General features: G+C 39.5%; 1 protein-coding gene across 1 annotated transcript in view; it reads left to right on the forward strand.

Annotated features, from left to right (window-relative positions):
• The window catches only part of cntn4 (contactin 4), a 184,181-nt gene that overhangs the window by 36,073 nt on the left and 125,070 nt on the right, over nt 1-23,038 (forward strand). Inside the window, exon 3 of the mRNA XM_005726628.1 lies at nt 17,467-17,599. Within this exon, the coding sequence (XP_005726685.1) occupies nt 17,467-17,599 (133 nt within the window). The remainder of the gene's footprint in view (nt 1-17,466; nt 17,600-23,038) is intronic.

The raw sequence follows: 23,038 nt of genomic DNA on the forward strand, positions 1-23,038 counted from the left end.
CTACGGCAAAGCTTGTAAAGTTCAGGTTTGCTTCAAATGTCAAATTATCAGGTATCGTGTAGGGGGGGGGGGACAACCCAACTATATTCTTATTCTGTGCCCAATAAAGTGGACCCACAGTACAGTAAATGTATTTTATGATTGTGTCTTCTTATCTAAAACATGTACAACATTAAAGCAAATAATAAAGTATATAGAAATGTATCAATTTAATTCAATTTTATTTATAGCACCAAATTACAACAACAGTCACCTCCATGCGCTCTTTATGTTGTAAAGTAAAGAGCCTACAATACTAGAGAGAAAACCCAACAAGCAGCAAGCACTTGCTGACAGTGGCAAGGAAAAACTCCCTTTTAACAGGAAGAAACCTCAAGCAGAACCAGACTCAGGGAGGGGCGGGCATCTGCTGTGATTGGTTGGGAGTGGTGGGAGGAAGACGGGACAAAAGACACACAGTGGAAGAAAGCCAAAGATTGATAAGAACTAATGATTAAATGCAGAGAGGTGTACAAACACAACGTGAGTGAAGAAGAAGTGCTCAGGGCATCATGGGAAGCCCTCAGCAGCTTAGACTTATTGCAGCGTACAATTGAAGGAGGGTTTAAGGTCACCTAGCTAACTTAATAAAAACCGAAAGTTTTCAGCCTAATCTCAAAAATGGCTAAAACCAATCAGCTGCTAAGTACTCAATTAGGATCAAAGTGAATCCAATGAACTCTTCCTTAAGGTGAGGAAAATGTGGCTTCGTCTTTACGTGAGAACACTGTGGTGTCCCATGAGATTTAGTGCTAGCTGACTAAGTGAAGCTGACTCACCCTTAGCTCAGTGCTGGCAGCCAGAAACAATGTGACATTCATTATATTCTCCAGAGTCTTGGCAAACATTTCACAACAAATGCTACTTGGTTTTTACATTTCCCCATCTTTTTATGCTGCCTATAGTTTCTGTTATTTGATATAAATATGGTAAAACTTTAAAAAGGACTTTAGACAGGTGATCCATCACAGTGACAGTGTCAGCTTTTATCCCCTCCTGATTATTGTAGCGCCTTTAATGCTGTGAAGAATTTCCAAATTATTTGGCATTTACAGCCTCTCTACCACACGGTCATAATGTAACTGTGGCAGCAGCAGAAACTGATAAGATGTCTGCTGTGATGGATGGCATAGTGTATCATAAGAAAGTTTAGATTTCACAAATTCAGTTTAACAAAGTAGTGAAATAAATAAAAAATACTACTTGGAAAGTAGGAGTGGTTTTTTTTTAAATCCGCCAAAATTGAACTTAATTGAATTGTCACTTTTCCCATAAATTAAATATTATTTTACAGCAAGCTTTTCATTCTGATAAGGTCTAATATTGTTGACTAATTCAAAGACATGCAGTATCTGTCTAAGCAGCAGTGCTCCTGAATGGTACAATAAGTGCCACCCTGGATGATGCATTTGTGGTATGTCTCCGTAATCATGGTCATTACCCATGAAGGGCATTTCTTAGGTTGACGTGCATGTCAGATGGCCTTTTAAGTCAAGGTCTCTTCTGGTAGTGCTGCCCTGATCTCTTCAGGCCATTTTACAGTGACAGGATGAGCACTGACCTCTGTCATTCCACTGGGTGAGCAGCCTGCGGTGAGCCTACTGGTGTCAGGCCAGCTGAGCCATGCTGCTAGGCAGACTACTCCATGGCCCTTTGCTCCTGGGTCTACATCCATGCTCACCTCCAAACCAGCCCAGCTGTCCCCACTTCATTATGTGCTGATTAGGAGTAGATTACTCTGTGAGGTGGGTATGATCAGCTAATTTGCAGCACCGCTAAAGAAGGGAAGTGCACCTCATCGAAACTTGTCACGTTTTAAGCAAATTTGTAGCCAGCCTCCTAACATGACCTCAGAACTCCACCATTTAAATGATTTCACTCACTTAGGTTCTCATCGTTTTAAACACTGTTCTCTAACCTATTAAAGCTTTCATTAGGGCTGAGATCTGCTTGATGACAGTATTAGAGAGAGCTCAGCTGTAACCCACAAAACTGAAGCACTTGTCTAACTAACCTGGAGCAGGCGTTTCTACGTACGCTCACCTGCTCGTCCTCAGGAGGAGCAATTATATTGAGAAGAAGGCAGCCGGGAAGAGGGGGGAGTCCCCAGATGGCCTCTGAGCCAAACCCTTGCTAATTGATGATGTTCGGCATTCAAAGCAGATTCGAGGGGAAGCACTTTCTTCTCCTCTCTCCACTGCCCCAACATCTTTGTTTTGTTTTGTTTTGCTTTGTCAACTCCCGCCGTTTGATATGCATATCAATACATGTTTTATTCATGGCCTTTTGGAGGGAAATCAGTCAAGATCACCTTGCCGTTGTCTGTAGACACAAGAACTACTCGCCCTGTGTACATGTGCTCTGAGTTGCCATTTCAAGGCTAATTTTGCAGCACCACCTCACACTCAGGCAACCCAAAGAAATGAATGATTTATGGGATTGTCACTCAGAGGTTGCAAAACAACCAGAACTGTACATCCTGCATTGTTCTTTCAGTTTTTCGGCTGCTTGTGGGGTTTGTTGTAAAGACACAAGACAGCTATGCTGATGGACTGGCTCAAAAAGAGCACTGATATGATGTTCCTGGCAGAGGCAAGACAGGGAGGCTGAGCTGGAAGGCTTTACTGCCCATATCCCACAGGACTCATATGAAGTACCTGCAACTTACTAAAAATATGAACTTTAATTAAAAAAAATATTTCATTACAATAATGTCTGCAGTTATTAAATCTCAGGATCCCTCTGGATGCCATATCTGTGAAATGAGTGCATGTGTGTGACTATTACTGTGCATTATGCAAAGCAATTCAAAGTTTGCCTGATAATCTGATTATCAGATAGCACCACAAGCTGCTATCAGACTGAACACATTCGTCTGTTCCAGGCAGTCTAAGCAGAGACTCAAAAGGAAGGGAGCCTCATTAAGAAGTTCTGCCTACATCCGTAAAGCTAGAGTTACAGGGTACCATCAATACACCAAAGGACACGGTCACTTATTGTATGAACACCACTGATGCCTGGCAGAAACTTGAAATTTTGCTTTAAAGTGCTGGCTAGCAAATATTAACAAAATTTTGCAAAGGAGCAGAAGAGGGAGAACATCTTGGATATTGGATGGATCTACGAAGCCCTGAACTATACCCTTGCTTTAGGAGACTGCTGTTTATTTCCAATTTCCTCCTTACAGTCTTTGTTAGTTCATATGTATATTAACCGTGAAGGCAAAGGTCTCCAAACTTTAAGCTAATAACTTGGCAATTAGAAAAACGTCCTCTTGACTTATCTCTCTCCTATCACCAATGCACCACAGTTATCTTTACAAATGTAAGTTGAAACATCTGTATTTTACACAGAAGTACAAATGTCTTGCTGCACTCAATACTGCAGTTCAAAAGTTGAACGTTAGAACTTAGGAGTGACAACACGTGTGTTCCAAAAAAGCCAGGAAATATAGGAGTTGTTCTCAAGCTAGGTAGAGTTATTCATCTATCACTAGCAATGCGTGGGATTTTTGCACTTAATAAACACATTCGTGGATAGAGTCTGATCGGGGCACTGCATGTTGCTTATTTTAGTGAGTCACAAATACACAATAGCAGCAGTACAGATTAAAGGTTTGCGATTTTACTACTGTTTACATTTAATCGAACCATCTTGGGTTGTTAACTTAGGGTTGCTGAGACTGCTCCAACTTTCCAAGTGGGAACTCCAACTAGAAGGGGTAGAGGTTTCCTGATTCAAATTCCCACTGGGAACTCTGAAATTCCGACTTGTACAAAGGGATTCTGGTGCATTCTTGAGTGACTGCTAGCTTGGAAGAAAAAATGCTATATTCATTAAACATTTCTACTGCTTCGATCAATAGTAATAGCAAAGATGGCTAATACACTGCCCGTTGCATTCTGTAAAATTCTCTATAATATATCCTGAACGTGTTAATTACCAGGTAATGTTAACAAAAACCTGTATCCTAAAATCAAGATTGTCACTGCAATTCTACTGCTACAATACTTCAAGCCTGACTGTGCGTCATTGCTTTTTCACCTGTTAAAGTTCAGGGTTAGCATACACTCAGCTTTAGCATCACTCTGGGTTCTTTGCTAGCTTTGTGTTAGCATGCTATCTGTGCAGATGTTTGCAAAGACCCAGTTCTGTGTTTTCTGGATTCAGCTTCCACTTTAACAGTAAAGTAAAATGAAAAATAATGTTCACATCTCCACTTCTCAAAAGTTGTAGACCGCTCCACGACCTCTTCTTTGCACACAAGCTAACAACCGCTAATTGTAGCACCAGAAGAGCCATGTGATTACTGAATTTAGTACAGTAATGTGTTACACTTCTGCATTATTTAAAAAATGTTATGTAATTACAGTATGTGTTACTTTGGAACATGTTTCCCACAACTGATGAATAGAGACACTATCTGAAGTCCAACTATTTTGTTTACTGCCCATATTACAGGACTCACACTCTGTAGGACACTTGCCCTGGGAATTGGATGTTGAGTATTTCTTTCGTGTTTCTTGTTAGGCTTTTCTGCCCAGATAGGTGTTATATCAGACTAAGGGTTGTGTAACCATTTGTCACTTCACTGGGGAACTGAGTCTACCTGTCCGTATGTCTGTCTAAGACAGAAAAACAAACAAACAAACAAAAAAAAACCGGGTCCACTGTTCAGCTCCATCATAATCGGAGAGTGATAGAATAAAAAATATGATTAATTTTGTTTCACTTACCTCCTCATCTTGATTCTCATGTGTTTGCTCTGCAGAAGGTGCAGTAAGCTTTAAAACGGCCACATTAGAGTGCCATGCTGTTCACTAACCATGCACAATAAATTTACAGCATGCCTAATAGTGTTGGCAGACGCACAGTTATTGTGGGCAGCACAAACAAAAAGTCTTTTTAGAAGCAGTCATTTCATAGTGTACTGTGCTTCAAAGCAGAAACAGTACTTACACAGATTATGTAGGAATCCATGAGTCAGGAGTGTCTTCTGATTATAGTTGTCTATATTCAGCACAAATAACGTAGAGCATTCATCTTTTTTCTGTAATGCTAAATACATGTTTCTGAAGATAAATCGGGCCAAAGTATACAAAGAAATTCACTGTGTTCTCTCTTTTGCCAAAACCTCAAGCTACTCAAAGCCGCTGACCAGATGTTTTGGGAGCGGATATTTCTGTTGCTGCAAACAGAACAATAGTGAAGAACATAAATGCTGACTATTTCACATTTCACACACGACGAGCTCATTCCTGTAAGGAGTCTGTTGTGGCTAAAATGGTGGCAAAAGCTTTCCGAACAAGGTCAGAATCAGAACATAAAGACAGTTCAGGACAGATGAATCAGAATTGTCGTCAGGCCATTAATCTTCTCCTTTATGGACAGCTTAGGGGAGAGACAGCAGAGTCTGCTCAGAAATATCTCCCTTCCAGCTCTTAGAAGATTGCCATTGATACCACGTGAATAGCTGTTTGATTGTGGCTTTGTTGGATGACATTAAAACCTGCGAGCCCTCAGTGGATTAGTTTCAAAGGACCAGTACAAACAATGCTGTTCAAAAAGCCCCCACTCAATTGCTTGCTGATACAGAGTGGCGATTATTGTGCAGGGCAGTATTTTTCACACAAACTGTTTTGATGGATATACCCACAGAAAAACATCTTCCAATAAAGGTTAAACTTCTTTTCTGTGTTTTGACATTCAGATTTATTTCGGTATTGATTGCTTTGCATGTAGAACATGCTCTATGATCAAAATTAGTGCTGTAAAAAAGATCGACTTGTAGATAGGAAAATATAATCAGTGCTCTTAGTGTGTAATTAATGCTGAATAATATTTTGTATTTGCTGTTGATCTTATGTTTTCTGTTTTTAGTAAATAAGTGTGCTTTTTTCGGATAAGTGAGCATATTTTCATGTTCCATTTTTACTAATACAACCAGAAGTAATTCATGCAATATGCAAGTAAGCACATAACATTAAAAGTTTGGTATTTAAAGGCGCATAAAGTGAAGCAAAAGTTACTTGCACGTCAGTCACTTATAATTGGTAATTTTAAAAAGCCGCACAAAAAAATAGTACAAAAAGTTTTTAGCCACACCTCATTTCTATATACTTTGCTGGGAAAAATGGGAAATGCATTTGTTTATTGAAAAGTGCAAACATAGAGTCTGTACAATTTCGTGTATTGCTTTAACTAGTCTTCAGGAATAGTTCTCCAAGTTTCTTGAAGGACTTTCAAAGCTCGTCTTTGGCTGTCATTCTGCAAAGATGATCTCACACCGATAAAGTCGAGGTCCAGGCTCTGGGATGGTCACTCCACCTAATAGTTCTCACTGTTGAACCTCTCTCCTGACCTCCTCCTTACACATTGATGATGATTTGAAGCAAAAACTAAAAATTTTGATTAATCGCTTCTTATGACCTGTTGCCGCTGACAGCCATCCTTCCACCTGAGACCACTTCTAATGAAGCTTTGGCAAATAGTAGTATCAGGTTCTTGTGTCAGGTCTTTGCTCCAGTTTTCTGTAGATTTGTAGGCCTACTACTATTTTATGCCTGTGAAATTATGTTATCTTTGGAATTTTTATAGATTCAACTAAGCTAATAAGAACAAACAATGTGTTTTTGCAATAGACTGCTTATACAGTAACCAAAAGTACCTGAAGATATCATTTAAAATGAGCTCTTTGCTCATTTGTCTGATATGTGTAGACCCAACACTGCTTCAGCCTTTGAGTTTGGTGCCTTTTTAGGTTTGAATGATTCTTAGGTTAGTGCTAAATGGCTTAACAAAAGAACACCAAAACATATTGCTTGAAAATGGACACGTATGAGTTTCTGTACTAAAAATGAGTGAAAAAACAGTCAAAGAAAAACTCTGAAGACCCTCAGAAAACCAAAGAAAGTGGAGAAGGCCACTTTAAATGACAACTCTGGTTCCTTGGAAGCAAAATATAATGAAATCAGGCTTTTTCACACTGTATATCTAAAATGAAGTAGAAGTAGTTGTACAGAAATACCAGAATTAACAGTTAACTTCAGAAGAACGCATCTCATTATCATTGCCTGTCAGCTTGCCATTTTCAAAATAGGGTTAAGGTTATCGCTTATTTTTTAGGCAATTAAAACAAAAATAACCCTAACCCTTCATACTGATGGCATGTGCTGTTTCACATTACTGATCTGATCAAGTATTTCCCACCCAAGTTTATTTAATTATAGTTTATTTAGTTTACTTATTCATTTTTTATTCTTCAAATCTTACATGTTTTATGTGTAACATGTTCATAGCTGATAAATGGTGAAGCATGCACATCTAGTGCGATGTAATTTCAATTGTTTTGGATTGTCATTGCCTTTGTTTTTGCAGACAAAGAAGCAATCAGATTGGATTCTTTCTGAGGTCAGAACCAGTCAGCTGAAACACCACAGAGATTTCAGTTCTTAATTAAAACATTGTAAAGATTCTGTGACTGTTTGTTTGTTTATGTAAAGAATTTATTTGTGATCATAAAAATGCAGGGATGACCTAATGTCACTTCATGGGTAACAACACAGCCAGAAAAAAAGAGCTTTTTTTCTTCCCAAATGCATCTGCTGCTATTATCCTGCACTGTGGCATTGAACAGCATTTTGGAGCCTTTCAGAGTTTTAATGAGGACATATTTGATTTGAAATTGTTATGGAAACAAACATGTCAGCAGAAGGATAGAGTGTAGACAGTAGTGGATTTTCAAAATATCCTGCGATCTACTAAGCATGAATGACAGCAGTGAAAATACAACTACATAAATACATACAGAAGTTAACTGTAATCCCTGCAAACGGACGAAATAATCTGCAAACTGACAGAGAAAAACGTGGAAACAGCAAAGACTTTTTCTACATCTGTACATATTTTTCGCTCCAGTTAGATCCGAAAATCTTTGAATGTCAGCGTAATGCAGGCAGCAGCCAATTTCCATAGTGCTGTAGGTAGTCCCTGTGGCAGTAACCTGGTGCTTTGGGCTGGAAGTTGCATGAATCATGTTGTAATACCGAGAAGAAGAACAGCCTGTCGCAGGTGTAACAGGGCTACTGGGATACATAGTAAAGTTAGCAGAGTGTTAGAGAAACACAGTTTTAGGACTTTCAGCTTGACCTACTTCTTTTTTTTCAGTGCGGTTTGATACACAGGAAAGCATGCTAAACAGCATCATCTACACCAGATAAGACAGTTTGATTAATGCATGGACAATTCAAGGCACTTCATTTTACAACACCCTCTGTTCATGCAGAGTGAAAAATGTTGGAGTTAGCCTCTACTGTACACACAGTGCTACTCTTTGTATTAGCAATGCAAACAGCAAAACACAAGCACAAGTAAAAGTCACTTACATTGTAGGCAGTTTGACTTCTTTACAACACATTTGTTACTCGGTGTCTGTTCATCTCATCGCCTGTTTAAAGGATTTGTTTTTCCTTTTAGTTTTGTCACCGATGGCATCTTCCGCAAAATTAAGTCATGTTCTAGTAGTCCTCACTGCTCTTTGAATTATCCGCACTAAATATTCACACTAATGAATTACATAGGTTAATTTGTGGAATATGGAGTTATTTTTGTGCCACTATTCTGATCGCACATTAAAAAATAATTGCAGGTGCAAGTGTTGCATTTTGAGGAGAAATTTATTTTGAGCGAAGAAAAGCTAAATTTGAGTGAAAAAAATTCATTGCTGCGTGCAAAAACTGTATTTCAGTGTTTGCTATTACCCATACGGAAAAGAAATAGTAAAAACTTATATGTGATTACTCATGAAAGTGGCCACTTTCGCATTACTTTCATACATTGTTTTAGTAAGTATCCAAAACATACAAGTTTCATTATATAATTTTTCAAGGGATCTTATATCTTATATGCTTTTCATACAAGTTTCACACAAGACAGATACAAACTTTATAAGATTTATATATATCTTTTCCATATGGGTATCCACACACACAACAGCAGCCCCTCTCGCTCAGTTTTTGCATTTGCGTGTTGCTCGCGCTCTCAACATTTCTGCCCGTGCGCACTCAACTCTTTCTGTACACAGTTATATTTGTGCCACAAAACCAGCCAATCACAGACTTGGATGCAAAAAAATCTGGTCATAAAGGTCAGTAAGGTCAGTAAGGACAAAAAGGTAATATATTGTCCTTACTATTTCAATTTTGTATTATCCAGATGTTTTTATGAACTGCACAGGTAACTTGGACAACAGTTTTATGTACAAATATACTTGTGTGCATCACAGCATCAGCATCCAAGCAGTTATGCAGCAGCAGGAACAAAACTGAGCATATTGGCGGAGTGACGGCTGGATTAAGATAAATGCCTCTCATAACAAAAAGTGCAAAAAGAAAAGATTCCATGTTTGCTAATGTTTACACGTCATATATTTGATCTGCCAAATAAACAGAAAAAACAGGTGGAAATGTCTGTGCAGATGGTTTTGGTGATATTTTTGCAGCAGTCTTATACGCGACAGTTCCACTAATTTATGAGTAATAGAGATATAAATCTTCTCAGGGAAGAAGAAAGTGATGACAAAAGTGCTGTGTTGGGGTTTTTTTGTAGTTCGTGGATTTACAGAATCTCTGTAGTCACTCGAGGACACTAAATCATTTTCACAGCTGCATTTTTTTAAGTGTTTATTTATTTATTCATTTTTGTGTTTTAGTGAGCTAGTTTGGATAAAACAGAGCGACATTCTGAGTGTGGCACTTTCATTTTCTATCTTTGCAAAAACTTGAAATTACTATTGTAACTGTTGCTGATAATGGAAACAGCACAAGCTCTGTTAAGTGCGTTCCAATTGGAAAGCCCTTAACTCACTAAAATTGCAGTCAAAAATTGGCTTTCGAATGCAACCATTAAAGCTTTTGTGGTATTGTCTGTATTATCTTTTTCTGCAAATGGTATGCAGCTGCCTGTTTTCAAATAAGCACATTGCTATTTCATTTTGTTCAAGAATTTATGAGGTGACAGTGGACAAACTAGGCTGTTTGTAACCAAAATGTAAAACAAATTTGCCAGATGGGAATTGTTATGTCTTTGAATGACCTGAGTAGTTACGAAAGAATGATCAGGAAACAACTAACTCTTGCTAGAAATAATTAGAAGCGAAACATGAGCATGCATGTGGCTGTATTGTTGTTTTAAATCCTGTTTTGGTGAGATGCTGGTTAACAGTTGAGAGGCATTTCTGAGCAGCTCTCTGCTCTCTCTTCACAGAGCAGTCGTAAGTCATGATTACAGTTTTTAAATAGGAATTCAAGGCCTATATATGTCCAAGCCCTGTGACAATGGCTCCGACAGCGTCGGTAGCAGTATCAACAACTGCAGGCTTCATTTCTTGGAGATTTTACTGGAAGCATTCTCTGTAATGCCTCACTTTCCAGACTCTGACAGGGGGTGACACCTTTAAATGTTGCATTCAGTTTTGCATAAAGAAAGAATAGTCCAGCCCACACTAAAATTAGCATTATGTTTGAATGCTTCTGGGGAATTGGAAGCAGACTTTGATACTGTGAAAAGGTGAGGTATGCAGAGAAACATTGTCATGAATTAGATTGCCTATCAAGCAGTTCTTTGAATTATGCATCGCCTGTGCATGCAGTCCCATACAGCTCTGTCATTATTTCTACAACACAATGCTGAAGATTCCTGTTGCTTAAAAGTTTGCCACAAATTAAATAAGTTCGATCTGCATCGTGACAGTTACACATACAAAATTATTTTTTCTACTCGATTTTAGGTTTTTTGGAGGGTTTCCATCAATATTTGTGGAGATGATAAAGCGAAAAATATGACATTTCTTCTACAGTCAAACTAATTGTCAAACCCTTGTTTGTGATATTTTTTATGTGCAGAGGTAATCGGCATTACAGCCTTAAACCAAAAAGCAAGACAGAAAATGGAGCTGTAAAAGATCGGAGCTATGATAAACAAGTCAACCACTGTACCCGAACCTCGTCACAATGATTCTGCCTTCAGTAAGTGAACAATGAGGAAAAACAGTCTGGACTGTTTGGATCCACGGAGGCACCCCCTGTAACAAATCCTCTGTCATCAAGTTGTAACACCAGTGGCATTATGTGGTCCAAAGGCTTGGCTAAGCTGGTGTTCAGTCATAGTACAAACTAAATCGTTATGGATGACTGCTCTACAGGCAATCTGACAGCAGCGCTTTTAGAAAGGTCAAAGGCTGAAAATGATCGTTGGGATCTATCGTTCTGCTAAGTTTTAAAACAAAGTCAGCATAGCGTTAACAGCTGTAAAATTCAACTTTCAAACAATATTTGGACTCATAGGTGGCACGCAGTGTTCTGTGGATGGCAAAAAACATCTGTTAGCCTTGAATAACACATCGTCTCCACTTCACCTGGATCTCTACTGCTGTGCGTGGAAGAGCTGCCTGAGACACACCTGCAGTGAAAGAGTTATTTTGGTGTACGCTCTTTTCTTCATCCTCCATCAGTCTTTACAGTTGTTGAATGTGGCGATGGAGCCCGTCCTAGCTGTTACCATCTACCTAGCTAACATAGTCTAACCTGATGTTCAGCTGTGAAGTTTTATAAATGTGCAGTTACTGGTGCTGGACACATTTTATATTCCACAAATTATTATGTAAATTGTTATTATTATTCTGCCATGTGCCGCCTGTTGAAGAGAGATAGTTCTGGATTAAAAATTTCATATTAATGCATATGAGTCATATGATTAGAACTATGACTGGAAAGGACACACTACCCCCGCATACACTTGCCAATCCTACTAGTAGCCAATAACATAACGTAACAAGCCACTTGAACAACTCTTCAGCAGTATTTAAAAAATTCTAATGATTTATAAAATTATGAATGCTGTATCTGTATCCCACCCACCACTAATGTCTAGTGCAGCCATTCCCAAAGTCAGTAGTGCTGCGATCCACTTCCCAAGGTGCCCACCCAGTCTTTCCTTTGCCCAAAAAGCAAAAGAAAGCCATGTATTTCCTTAAAAGTTGGTTTCAAATAACATAAACAGCACAGGCTATTGGCTCTAAATTGCTAATTCTACCCAGTCATATGAAAAGTGTTAAGGCCAATGTGTGACCGACCTGCCACTGGGACACAAACTTCAATACAAGAGCAACATAATATCCCAAACTAATCAACTCCTATTACCAGTATTAATTCACTGTTTATATAAATACATTTATATACTGTAAATCGGTAGTTGTACATACTTGTAAGCAAACAGTTATCATTGCAGCCCACCTGCAGTACCTTCACACCCCACTAGGGGGTCCTGGCCAACACTTTGGGAGACACTGGTTTAGTGTTTGTAATTTTGCTTTAATAATATCTTTTCTTACTCTTTATTCTATCAGTGAGCCTCATGCCTCTGATTCCTGGTAAACTTCACTTCAGCAGTGTTTTGGCTCATTGTCCTGTTGCTGCTGCAGAATGATGTATTAGTCATGCTGGTTACCTGTTGCCTTGAATTGTGAAGAAAATGACAAAAGTGACTTTTGTAAATATTCCCCCACATCATTATAACGTATAACACTTCCAATATCCGTACTCCTTTTCTGCATCTCTTAAAAATGGAACCAAAAAGCTTTCATTCTTGTCACATATCAAACCATCACACCAAAGTCTTTGGACGAATCTAATTTCGATTCCCTCTTCTTCTTGGCCCAATCAGTTATCTTCCTTCTATACGTCTCCCTGAGCAGTCGTTTTGCTGCACCAATTCAACTGTGAATACCTGATTCACGTTTTCTCCTTTGAACAGTTGAAAAGTGGTGATGTGAGCTCTAATCCAAGCTGTTGTTGTGGTTTCTGAGGCTGTAATTCTAATGAACTTCTCCTCTGCAGGAGAGAAACCTCTTGGCCTTTCTTTTCTGGGCTGTACTCAAAAAAGCTTGTTTAATTACAGCCAGGAGTATCACAATATTCTTTTAAAAATGAAATATTGACATACATTTGAAGATAAGCTAGTGTTGTAAATAACTGTGTAATTGTGCCTAATACATGTATATGTCCAGTTTAAATGAAATGTTAGCAGTGGTCCAGTGTTACCTTAGTTCAATCTCCCACATCTCCCACAGCTTAAGTTCATTAGTGCGATAACTTCCTGGTCGGGGAAGGCTACAATGATTCAGTATTCTGCTTCACTCGGACAGGCATGGAAACTCAATAAGGAAGTGGGAAGGGAAAAAAAGATGTACTTGACTTCCTGATAATATATTAATGTCATCATCCAGCTCCAAGTCCCATACTTTTAGATGATGATTCAGCTGTATGCTGCAGTGTGTGTGAATGCTGTAGAGCTCATTATCCACAACTTACAGCAGAAGATGAGAAGTGTCTGCTGTCCTCACTGTGCTGAGACCTAATCTTTACCCCATGTCATTAAATAATGCTCGATTTCATGTGATTTCACTGTAACTGCTTAGACATATATTGAGTCTCCTCTTACACAGTAATTCTATGTCACAGGTTGTAAATCGGAACATCTTTTCTAAATTTGTCATGTAATGGGCTACAGGAGTATCTGTCTGCCAGAGTTAAGGCACGTAACATAATCACTACTTATATTCAGATTTAAGGTCATGTTATAACATTTTTCTTTATGTCAGGGAAACGAAATCTTTGGTTGCCATCAGTATGTGTGCTGCTTTAAGCACACAGGAGGCCTAAAATATGGGCGGGTTCTTATAGAACACTGTTGTACTCTACACTCACTTTATACAACATGCCTCATTCACACACCAGCCAGGGATCGAACCAGAGACGCATTTACTTTGTATTTAATGAAGGAGGTCAAGATGTACGGTAGATTCCTGCAGTGCAAGTGTGAAATGTTGTCCCTGACCATTTCTTTATATTTATATTTGTTGTTGTTTTTTTATATATATATTATTTGAATAAAGTCAGGATTTGGTATGACCACCTTTATTCTTCAACAAAATTGTAAAGTCAAGTTTTCTTGCAAAAAGCTTTCCTGCCTGTCAAATTTCACATTTATCACTGGCTTTATATGCATTCAGCTAAATAGATGGGAACAAATTCAGCTAAAGAAATAGCAAGAAAGTGCCTAGGGATACCAATTATAATTAGTGTAAAAAAAAACTGGTGTAAAATGTGTAGACACACCTCAGGTTCATTCCTTTATTATGATTGAATAACTTGCAGGTCAGTGTTGGCTTAAGAACCAAACAAAACAACACTCCTCTGGAAACTTTTAGCCTGGAGACGTGTTGCTCAAGACCACAAATTACAGCAAAGTACCTTTGCAGAGTACTAGAAGTAATGTCAGATACTGTTCAACTCTTTGAATCTTCACCCTGCCTGTCTCATAAACTGTCATGGTTTGTGCTGTGGCAGGCAGGATGAAGGACCCAAATGCAGGACTCGTACACAGAAAAGTAAACTCAAAGCAGCAGCTTTATTTGCTGGGAAAATCTCTAACACCGAATACAAGAAAACAAAACTAGAAACTGGAAACGTGAAACTCAAACTAGAAAACTAACAGAGAACTAGGAATTAGTCAGGAGCACAGAGGACACGTGCAGTACTGACAGGGTAAATGATGGTTAATGACGCAACAACGGACCGAGGAAAACACAGGGCTTAAATACACAAGGGAGCAACAAGGGAATTAGAAACAGCAGGGAAACACAGCTGGGACTAATCTAACATAATGAGACCGGGGAGGAAGCAAAACTGAATACAAAGGAAAAGGAAGTATCAAAATAAAACAGGAAGACACACAGACCGAAACCCAGACTCAAGACATGCAAGCTTAACACAGGGACACGGGAACAGAGACTAAACAAAGACTAAGATAAACACTGAGGGAGGGAGAACTGAGATCAGTGAGAACGTAAGAAATAAAGATAACAAAAACCATGAATAACAATAAACAAAGAATATTAATTCAGAACCTGAAACACAAATACTGTGACATAAACTGTTGTTGGTCCCATTCAATCATACGTATAGCACCTGTCACCACCACTTTTCCATTCTTCCCCCGCTAAGAGTTGCTGTGGAGATGTAATCGAGTCAACTTCTCTATCAGCAAAACAGATAAAAGAACAATAGAAAAACGTTATAGACTGTGAAACTCAAGAGTGTCTGAATCACAGCACACATACACTACACAACACACAGACTGACTGACAGCTTTAAATCTGCCCCAAAATGCAACATGTTTGCTCTTAGCATGATTCATATTTCTTTGCTGATATCAAGACTTTAGTTAGATTGCCTGGATAATGATAGCTTAAGCATTAAACTTAAACTAAGAACCTTCATGGACATTTAAAGTATTAAAAACATAAGCAGAGTATAAGTAATTTCCACTTTATGTTGACCTGTGCTTAGTTTCTCTTGTGGTTTCTGAAAGTAAAAGAAAAAGAAAGCAAGGTTCAAGGCGGCAGCTAACATGTTTCACTTAATGGTTTGTATTTCCTTCCATTTTTCAAATATTAAGAAAATGCTACGTTATGTAGATATCTGCAGTGAAGTGTGAATCATGCATCAGAAGTAGTAATAAGAAGACTTAAATATAGCCCATTTTTCAACAACACTGAGGACTGAGCTACAAAAGTGCACCCGCTGTGTTCTTCTGTTTTTCTTTCTTTCTTTTTTAAAACTCTGTAATGTAGCTGTTTGTTTCTGTAAACATAACCGCTGTTTGTCTGTCAAACCACTTTTATGCCTGAACTACCAAACTACATGATAAAACCAGGTAAAGAGGCGGAGCTTAGGCCAAGGAAGAACCAATCTGTGTGACAACATTGAGCATTAGCTCGTGATCTCAGTTTCTTCATCTGTTTAGGAAGGTTTGGTTTCGGGGGTTTTTTTCTACATGCTGAACCCACAGTGACATTTTGTCCTCTGTCCTTCCCCTTAGCCCCAACCAGTTGTGGCAGATGCCCCCCGAGCCTGGTTCTGCTCGATGTTTCTCCCTGTTAACCTGGAGTTTTTCGTTCCCACGTTCACCAAATCGCTTGCTCGTGCCTAATTTTGGGGGTTTTCTCAGTATTATTGGAGGGTCTTAACCTCACAATATAAAGGTTGAGGTGTCAGTTACTGTGATTTGGTGCTATATAAGTAAAACTGAACTGAATTGAAATCTCTTTTGTGAGTTGGAAGGATTAAACACAAGAGCAGATACAGGATACCTGCCATATAAATTATAAAAGTACCAAGCACAGCTTACTCTCCCATGTTATGTTCTGATGCAACATAACATCAGAAACTGTATGTGTATTATAATGAAGCCTCTGGGCTGGACTGAGGGTCTTAGCAGGATGCTGGTCAGGGGGTCGCTTTAAAAACTGCAACCTCAAGACTCGCCTCGCTTCCAGCTCTTCACCAGTGTGAGGTTATGTTCCCTTCTCATTTATGTGCAACACTATATATCTGTTTCTTATTTGTCTTAACCTATTAATCGTGCATGCCTTTAAACACACACACACACACATATATATATATATGTACACTCCCAACAGCACATCAGATGTGAAATACACCTCCATAATTTATCTCACAATTTTAGCCTTGTGTACCTTCATTGTAAATGTTTGATGTCACAAGCTGTTCTGCAGTCTGTCTTTTGTTTGGTTACAATATACAAAGAAAAGAAAAGAAATTCCTTCAGCTACTCTACCAGCAACAGTGTTCAGGTTAAATGTTTTTAGCGGCTATGAGCCCAGACGTCTAAAAAGAGACAGGCTTATAAATTAAAAATTTATAAGCCTTTCTTTGCTTTTAGAGGGTTCTTTTGTTTTGTTTGGGGGTTTTTTACTTTTTTACAGAACCATTATTCTTTGCAATTTGGCAAAATGTTCAATATAAAATAGCACCTCTCCATAAAAACCTGAGCTCACTGATATCAGATGGAAACGACTGATTCCGACTGACTTTGGTTGCGATTTGCAACAAAGAAATACGAATTGCTTTCCTCAAGCGGCCTTAACGGCTGCTTTAACGAAGTAACTAAGACTTCTTTTGTGCCATTTACAACAAAGAGAAACTGACTGATTGCACCTCTGCAGGGGTAAATGATCCTAACATCACTGGGCAAATAAATAAATTAACAAATAAAAATGAGTTGTCTGAAGCAAATGCAAACATTTTTCTCGATAATAGTCCAACATAAATCTATCCCTATACCCTATTACCACCTAAATAGAAGCTGAAGACACGTCTTACTTCAAATCATTCTTCCCTGTGCTCGGTGTCGTGACAGGCAGTTCAAATTGATATGTTTTGCCTGCTTTGTGGTTTTGCCCTCTCAAAGACTTAAAGCAGCAATAACCTGTTTCTGCCGCTGACTAATTGGCTGCTTGGCAAACCGGCTGGTGGATAAGTTTTGTCTTTCCTTGCTGTCCCACAGAGAGCAGCGTCCTACAGAGTCCCGTCTTTACCAAGCAGCCTGGCAGCATCGTGTATCCTGTGGAGAATGTGGAGAAAAACCGAGAGGTGGTGTTCAGCTGCGAGGCCGAGGGAAGCCCACCTCCCATGTACCGGTGAGTGCGTGACTGCAGTCCTTTATCTCTCTCTTCCTCCTCTCCCTGTTGATGCTGCATGCTTTTATACAAGTGATAGTCTCAATATCTTTCAATTTTTTGACATCATGTCGCGGACAAATGTCTCCATTTTGTCTTCAGCAGTCCCCGTCGCATTTTGGCAGCTGAAAATGCCACTGAGAGAGGACTGTGGCAAAACTCGTGTGCCCACAAATCCTGCAGCACACTTGCATTTCTGTACAGAACAGTCACCTGATTCTTTGCGCTAAAAGGCAGTTTGCTTTTTGTTAACACCTGTTATCTCCATGTCTCCCCTCTTCGTAGAACCGTTATTTAGTCTGTGGACATTTGATCTTTTTCCCTGATAATAATATATTTTTTACAGAAAGTGCAATATATCCTTCTTCTTACTGCTTTGAATCAAAGCTGTTTGTTTCTGGGGTACAAAGATGTGATGTTCAGGGTAGGAACCCATAAATAAAAAGAGAAAAAGGTCTAATCTCATAATATTTTGTCAATTTGGCAGTGATAGTGACGTCTTTTAAAAGTACAAATCAAATATCACACGTGACAAATTCCAAAGGCTCAACTGATGAGTAAATCATTACACGAGACTTATCCTCACACATTATCCTCACACATACATGTCGTCTGTGAACCAGAAAGCAGCAAGTTTCTAATCAGCAAAGCCCGAAGTTGTTCCATTGACAGTGAATTAGATTTGGCCATCGTGGATTCAGAACATGTTTAAACGCCTTACATGTTGAGCATATTCCTGATAGTTAAAAGAAGTGTGCATACCTTGTACAGGTGTACAGATGTGGAACTCCAGCTGCTGTCCACTGTCAATGTAACCGCTCTTAGGATTACTCTCCTGATGCATCAACAACATAGTCTTGGTTCTGGTTCTACTTGTTCATCCATGAAAAATCAAGTCTAAGCTGATCAGGATCATAGGCATATATTACATAAATTCTGTTTTACAGTGGATTTTTCCTTCTACCCCCTGCCGGAAACATGTGTTGCCAATCTGTAGTCTGTGAATGCATGCTAATCTCCACTTGCTCTCCTCTCAGACGTCTTCTCTCTGCTGCAGAGTTCAAAGAGATCCCTGTTTTTATGTCTCTCTTTATTTCCTCCTCACCTCCACCATTAGTCTATTGAAAGGTTGTTTCATTGTAAGTAAAAGTTGAAATCTATTGTATTTGCTGACTGAAATTACTGTAGAGCCATTTGGAAGCAGTAGTACATTTAATACTTGGGACTTAGCCAGCTTAGAGAATGACCTAATCAGCTGTTTCCTGTCAAGGTCGCTGTGTGGTCCTGTCAGAGCTGCCGCTGCCTCTTAGAGACGTGTTGCAACACACACACAGACAGGAACTAAATCAAACTCAAAGTTCATTAATTGCGTGTCACACAGCTGTAAACTCTGACAGCTCGTGCCGCAGTGTTTACATGGAGCAGAGACATGTGCACAGTGTTGTCTGCAGCAAATCCAGATGAAGAGGAGAGGAAGATTGTAGCTAATAAATCGAATTTCAGGCACTCAAGCGTGTGGTTAAACATGCCGATAATAATAATATAGCAACACAGCATTAATAATTAGACACTTCTCGAAAACAGACTTTCTTCCTTGTAAGAGTTAGATGAGAAAATTGACACGTCACTCAGCACTCTGGGTTCTAAAAGTGATATTTAAAGTATGAAAGAATAACTGCAACCCCAGCTGATTGAAATTCCTATTACACAGCATACTCGACAAAAAGACCTAAATCTTTATTAGTGATCCAGAAACTTAAACACTGCAAATAAATACAGCAGCTCCTTAACTTGGTGCATAAACACCGAAAATACAGCTAACCTGCTCTGTCTGACGCGAATGAAATACACCCATCATCAGCTGAGTCTATTGCACTAACTGCACCTACTCGTGCTGACAGACTGGTGCTTTTGCATGTACCTTATTACATTTGCAAGGTGAGTCTGCCCGTAAAAATAAATAAAAACCACCATTTAGCTAATCTCCCTTCAAGGCTGTAACCTTGTGCACAGCTGGACCCCTTTTCAATCAGTCCACTTAGGTCCAGCTCTCCTGTGATTTAAAAAAGGGACCTGATCTCGTACATAAAGCAGGCATTAACATCTGTGCCAAACTGATCTGACTTAGATGTCAAGAATCATCACTGGCGATTACGGCTGGTTACAACCAGGAACATCGTTTTTAAGTTGAGGAACCAACACTGGCCAAGCCTGAAGCATTTTAAAAGCATGAAGAGCGCATGAAATGGTGCAGAGCGGCACAAAAACTGACTTGACCAGATCAGCCACATATAAATCAGTTGTGGCATTTTTTGTGTTTTTCTTTTTTCTTTGAAGAACTTTCTGATTGAATATTGCTCCAAAAGAAAACACTGACTGGTTCAGTTTTTGGTAACAAGAGTAGAAATATGCCGATGCAAAAGGGTTTGTAATGGAAATCCATCCTAGTCAAGGTTAACTTCTTGGCCATCTCACAGCCACAGCAGTAATGATGCCCTAACATCAAATCACGAGTAGTTCTAATTATACTTGTTGTTTCCTTAAATATTATAACTCACAATTTTTACTTCTGATGGAGTTTTTTATATTCTTTCTATATTCATAGACTATGTTGCTAATCTGAACACTTCCCCCATCACTTCAGCACAGTCACATGCTATTTTAAAGGCATGTCTCATGTCTTTCTGGATACTCATCTCCCTTTAGCTCACAGCAGTCACGTCTGTAATCAAGTCAGACAACCACTGACAAAGTTTCAAAGTCCGCTGACATGTTGGCTTTTCTTGCTCGCGTCTGTGTGAGCTATGAATGAGCTACGAGTGTCATTAAGACGACGTTACTCCAGATTTTTGGCACTTTTATCAGGCCACATGACGGTTTTAAGACTAAAGTGAGGAAAGAAATGTCAGGGTAGCAGTATACATCACAGGTTAAATAAAATAAAACTAGAAAATCAATCAGCTCTTTGTCTTCCTTTTATCGAACACATTGATTGGCCTTAATATGACTGACTAGACTGACTGTGCGTCGATACAGTGCAGGCTATTTTTATAGTCTTACAATAAATCCCCCCTACCCAGACGTAAGTAGACGCCATATGCCTTGGTATACAAGACACTACACCTCTCATTGGAGCCATTTATATGACACAGCTGCCATCCTCCTTCTCACTGCCTGCAGAGACTCTGGGTTGCTGCCTAGCTTCAAAACACTGCTAAGCTATCTAACTAAAATCTTAAACTTTTGGTAGAATAGGGCTTTTTTTCTAAATGTTATATTGGTATGGCCTAAATACTCAGAATACCTGTTATGGACTGAGGGAAAAAGACACTTGAGTATTCAGGTGCTATTCTTTAGAGCCTAAAAAGTGGAAAACTGGACTTCTTTAGATCTTTGAAGATTTTTTGCCACTCCTTCAGGAAGCTTCTTCAGTTCTAGAACAATTCAGTTTTATTTATAAAGCACCGAATCACAACAACAGTTGCCTCAAGGGGATTTAGATTGTAAGGTAGAGCCTACAATAATACATACAGAGAAAAACCCAACAATCATATGACCCCCTATGAGCAAGCACTTTGGCGACAGTGGGAAGGAAAAACTCCCTTTTAACAGGAAAAAACCTCCGACAGAACCAGGCTCAGGGAGGCTCAGGTTGGGAACCGGTTGTTTTTCAAGCTCTCGAGACAACCATGACTCGGATGACTGGGAACCCACACAGAACATCCAGGTGCTGTAGCTTCCACCTCTAATATTCAAACTTTGGCCTCAATGCCTTCAAGTATATCACTGCTGGGCGCCCACGTAATTGCAGGCCAGCAGATAAGCGAGGTTCCCAGTGTCAATACCAAAGTGGTGTTCAGCTACAAACTCTCCTAGTCGTTCTGTGGTTTGACCTTTGCATAAACAGCCACAGAGGAATCAAATCTGGAGACTGCGTGGGCCGTGTTACAGTTCACCGAACAAAACAGAGAGCACCGTCCGATAAAGAACAGACTCACAACACCTTTTGAAAAAGCACATAAGCTAGTCAGGAGGTATTTAAAGCTCTGGAGCTCTGAATCACACGCAGGCATGTTTTCCTGTCATTTTTTTAAACACCTGTAAATTATTTATAGTTTACACCACACCTCACATGACAAGGAGATATTCTTTCCATTTCTAATCCAAGAGTGTGTAATTTAAAACTTTATAGTGTCCCACGGTGGTGTGATGTTTGCATGGCCGTAACACAAAGTAGTAATTTTTAAGCACTTTTAAGCACCAGGCTTAAGAAAAAGAACAGACCGCCTAACATTAACAGCCTCATAAGCCAGATGGTGTGGTATTATGCCACTGTGTGCACGGCCTGTTGTTACATGATTGGATAAAGCATGTGCCTAACAAATGGAACTGCTGTTGTGGCCTGTTTGCCATCATAAATCACTGTAAATAGAATTATTAATTGAGTTTACATGTGTTTGATGTAATCTGTTGCTCTGCTACCCGTGGAGGATACTCAGTGGCACCATGACGAGCGTCGTCTCTCCCGCCACGCTACCTTCTATCATGGTCCCCGCGCCGGCTTTATCTGGTGTTATACAGAAATATTTGAATATCCGCCACTTAACTGCTTTAAAGTTTAAAGTTCTAATTGGCTTAAAGTGACAAGAGCTGTCACAGGCCGTATAATTTGTCACAAAAGAACAACGGCGGCTTTGGGCGGGCAATTATCCTTAACTACTACTATGTTTAACGACCACACAACATGGCGCATTTAGGAATACACAATGTCTGCCTCTGACTGGGTAAATTCTTCATTTTCAACAAGAGACATGATTACTCACTCAGATACATCAAAACATTTTCCAGGCTCAATTAGCTATCCAGGCTAATGTTTTCGAAAGGCCCAGATAAAGCAGCGAATCGACGGCTGGCAGGGAAAATCTTTTGCAGCGTTTGGTTTTTCAAGCTGTCACCGATTAAGCCGTTTGACTGCAAATACAATGCCAAGCCTCTCCGAGCAATTACGACTGTGAAAAGGCTGCTTTCATATTTGATGGGATGCCTTTTCAACCTCACAGGAAGCCGCTATCAGAGGGCGATATTGAGGTTTTTGCCGCGTCGCCTCACCCTGCCCATCCGTTCAGCTCCTGTTCCACTCGAAGGTGGGACTTAGCCGGGACATATTTATGTTGATTTTAGTTTGTTCCGCTTCAGCTGCAAATGAATCTCTGCTGTAGTCCTGTGAGACCGCAGCCACCCCTCCTCAGGCTCTTCTCTATTGTGTGTAGTAACAAGGCTCTTGAGAGTGTGCACTTACTTATGAGTGAACTGGAGGAGTGCCATGAAAGACCATTGTGCTACACATTTGGTCTATTAAAAGAATAAAAGTCTGCAGACGCTCTTTGTGAGTGCAGCAAT

Source organism: Pundamilia nyererei, unplaced genomic scaffold (genome assembly GCF_000239375.1).
Source record: "Pundamilia nyererei isolate P.nyererei 1_Seehausen unplaced genomic scaffold, PunNye1.0 scaffold00021, whole genome shotgun sequence".
In the NCBI taxonomy this organism is placed as follows: Eukaryota; Metazoa; Chordata; class Actinopteri; order Cichliformes; family Cichlidae; genus Pundamilia; species Pundamilia nyererei.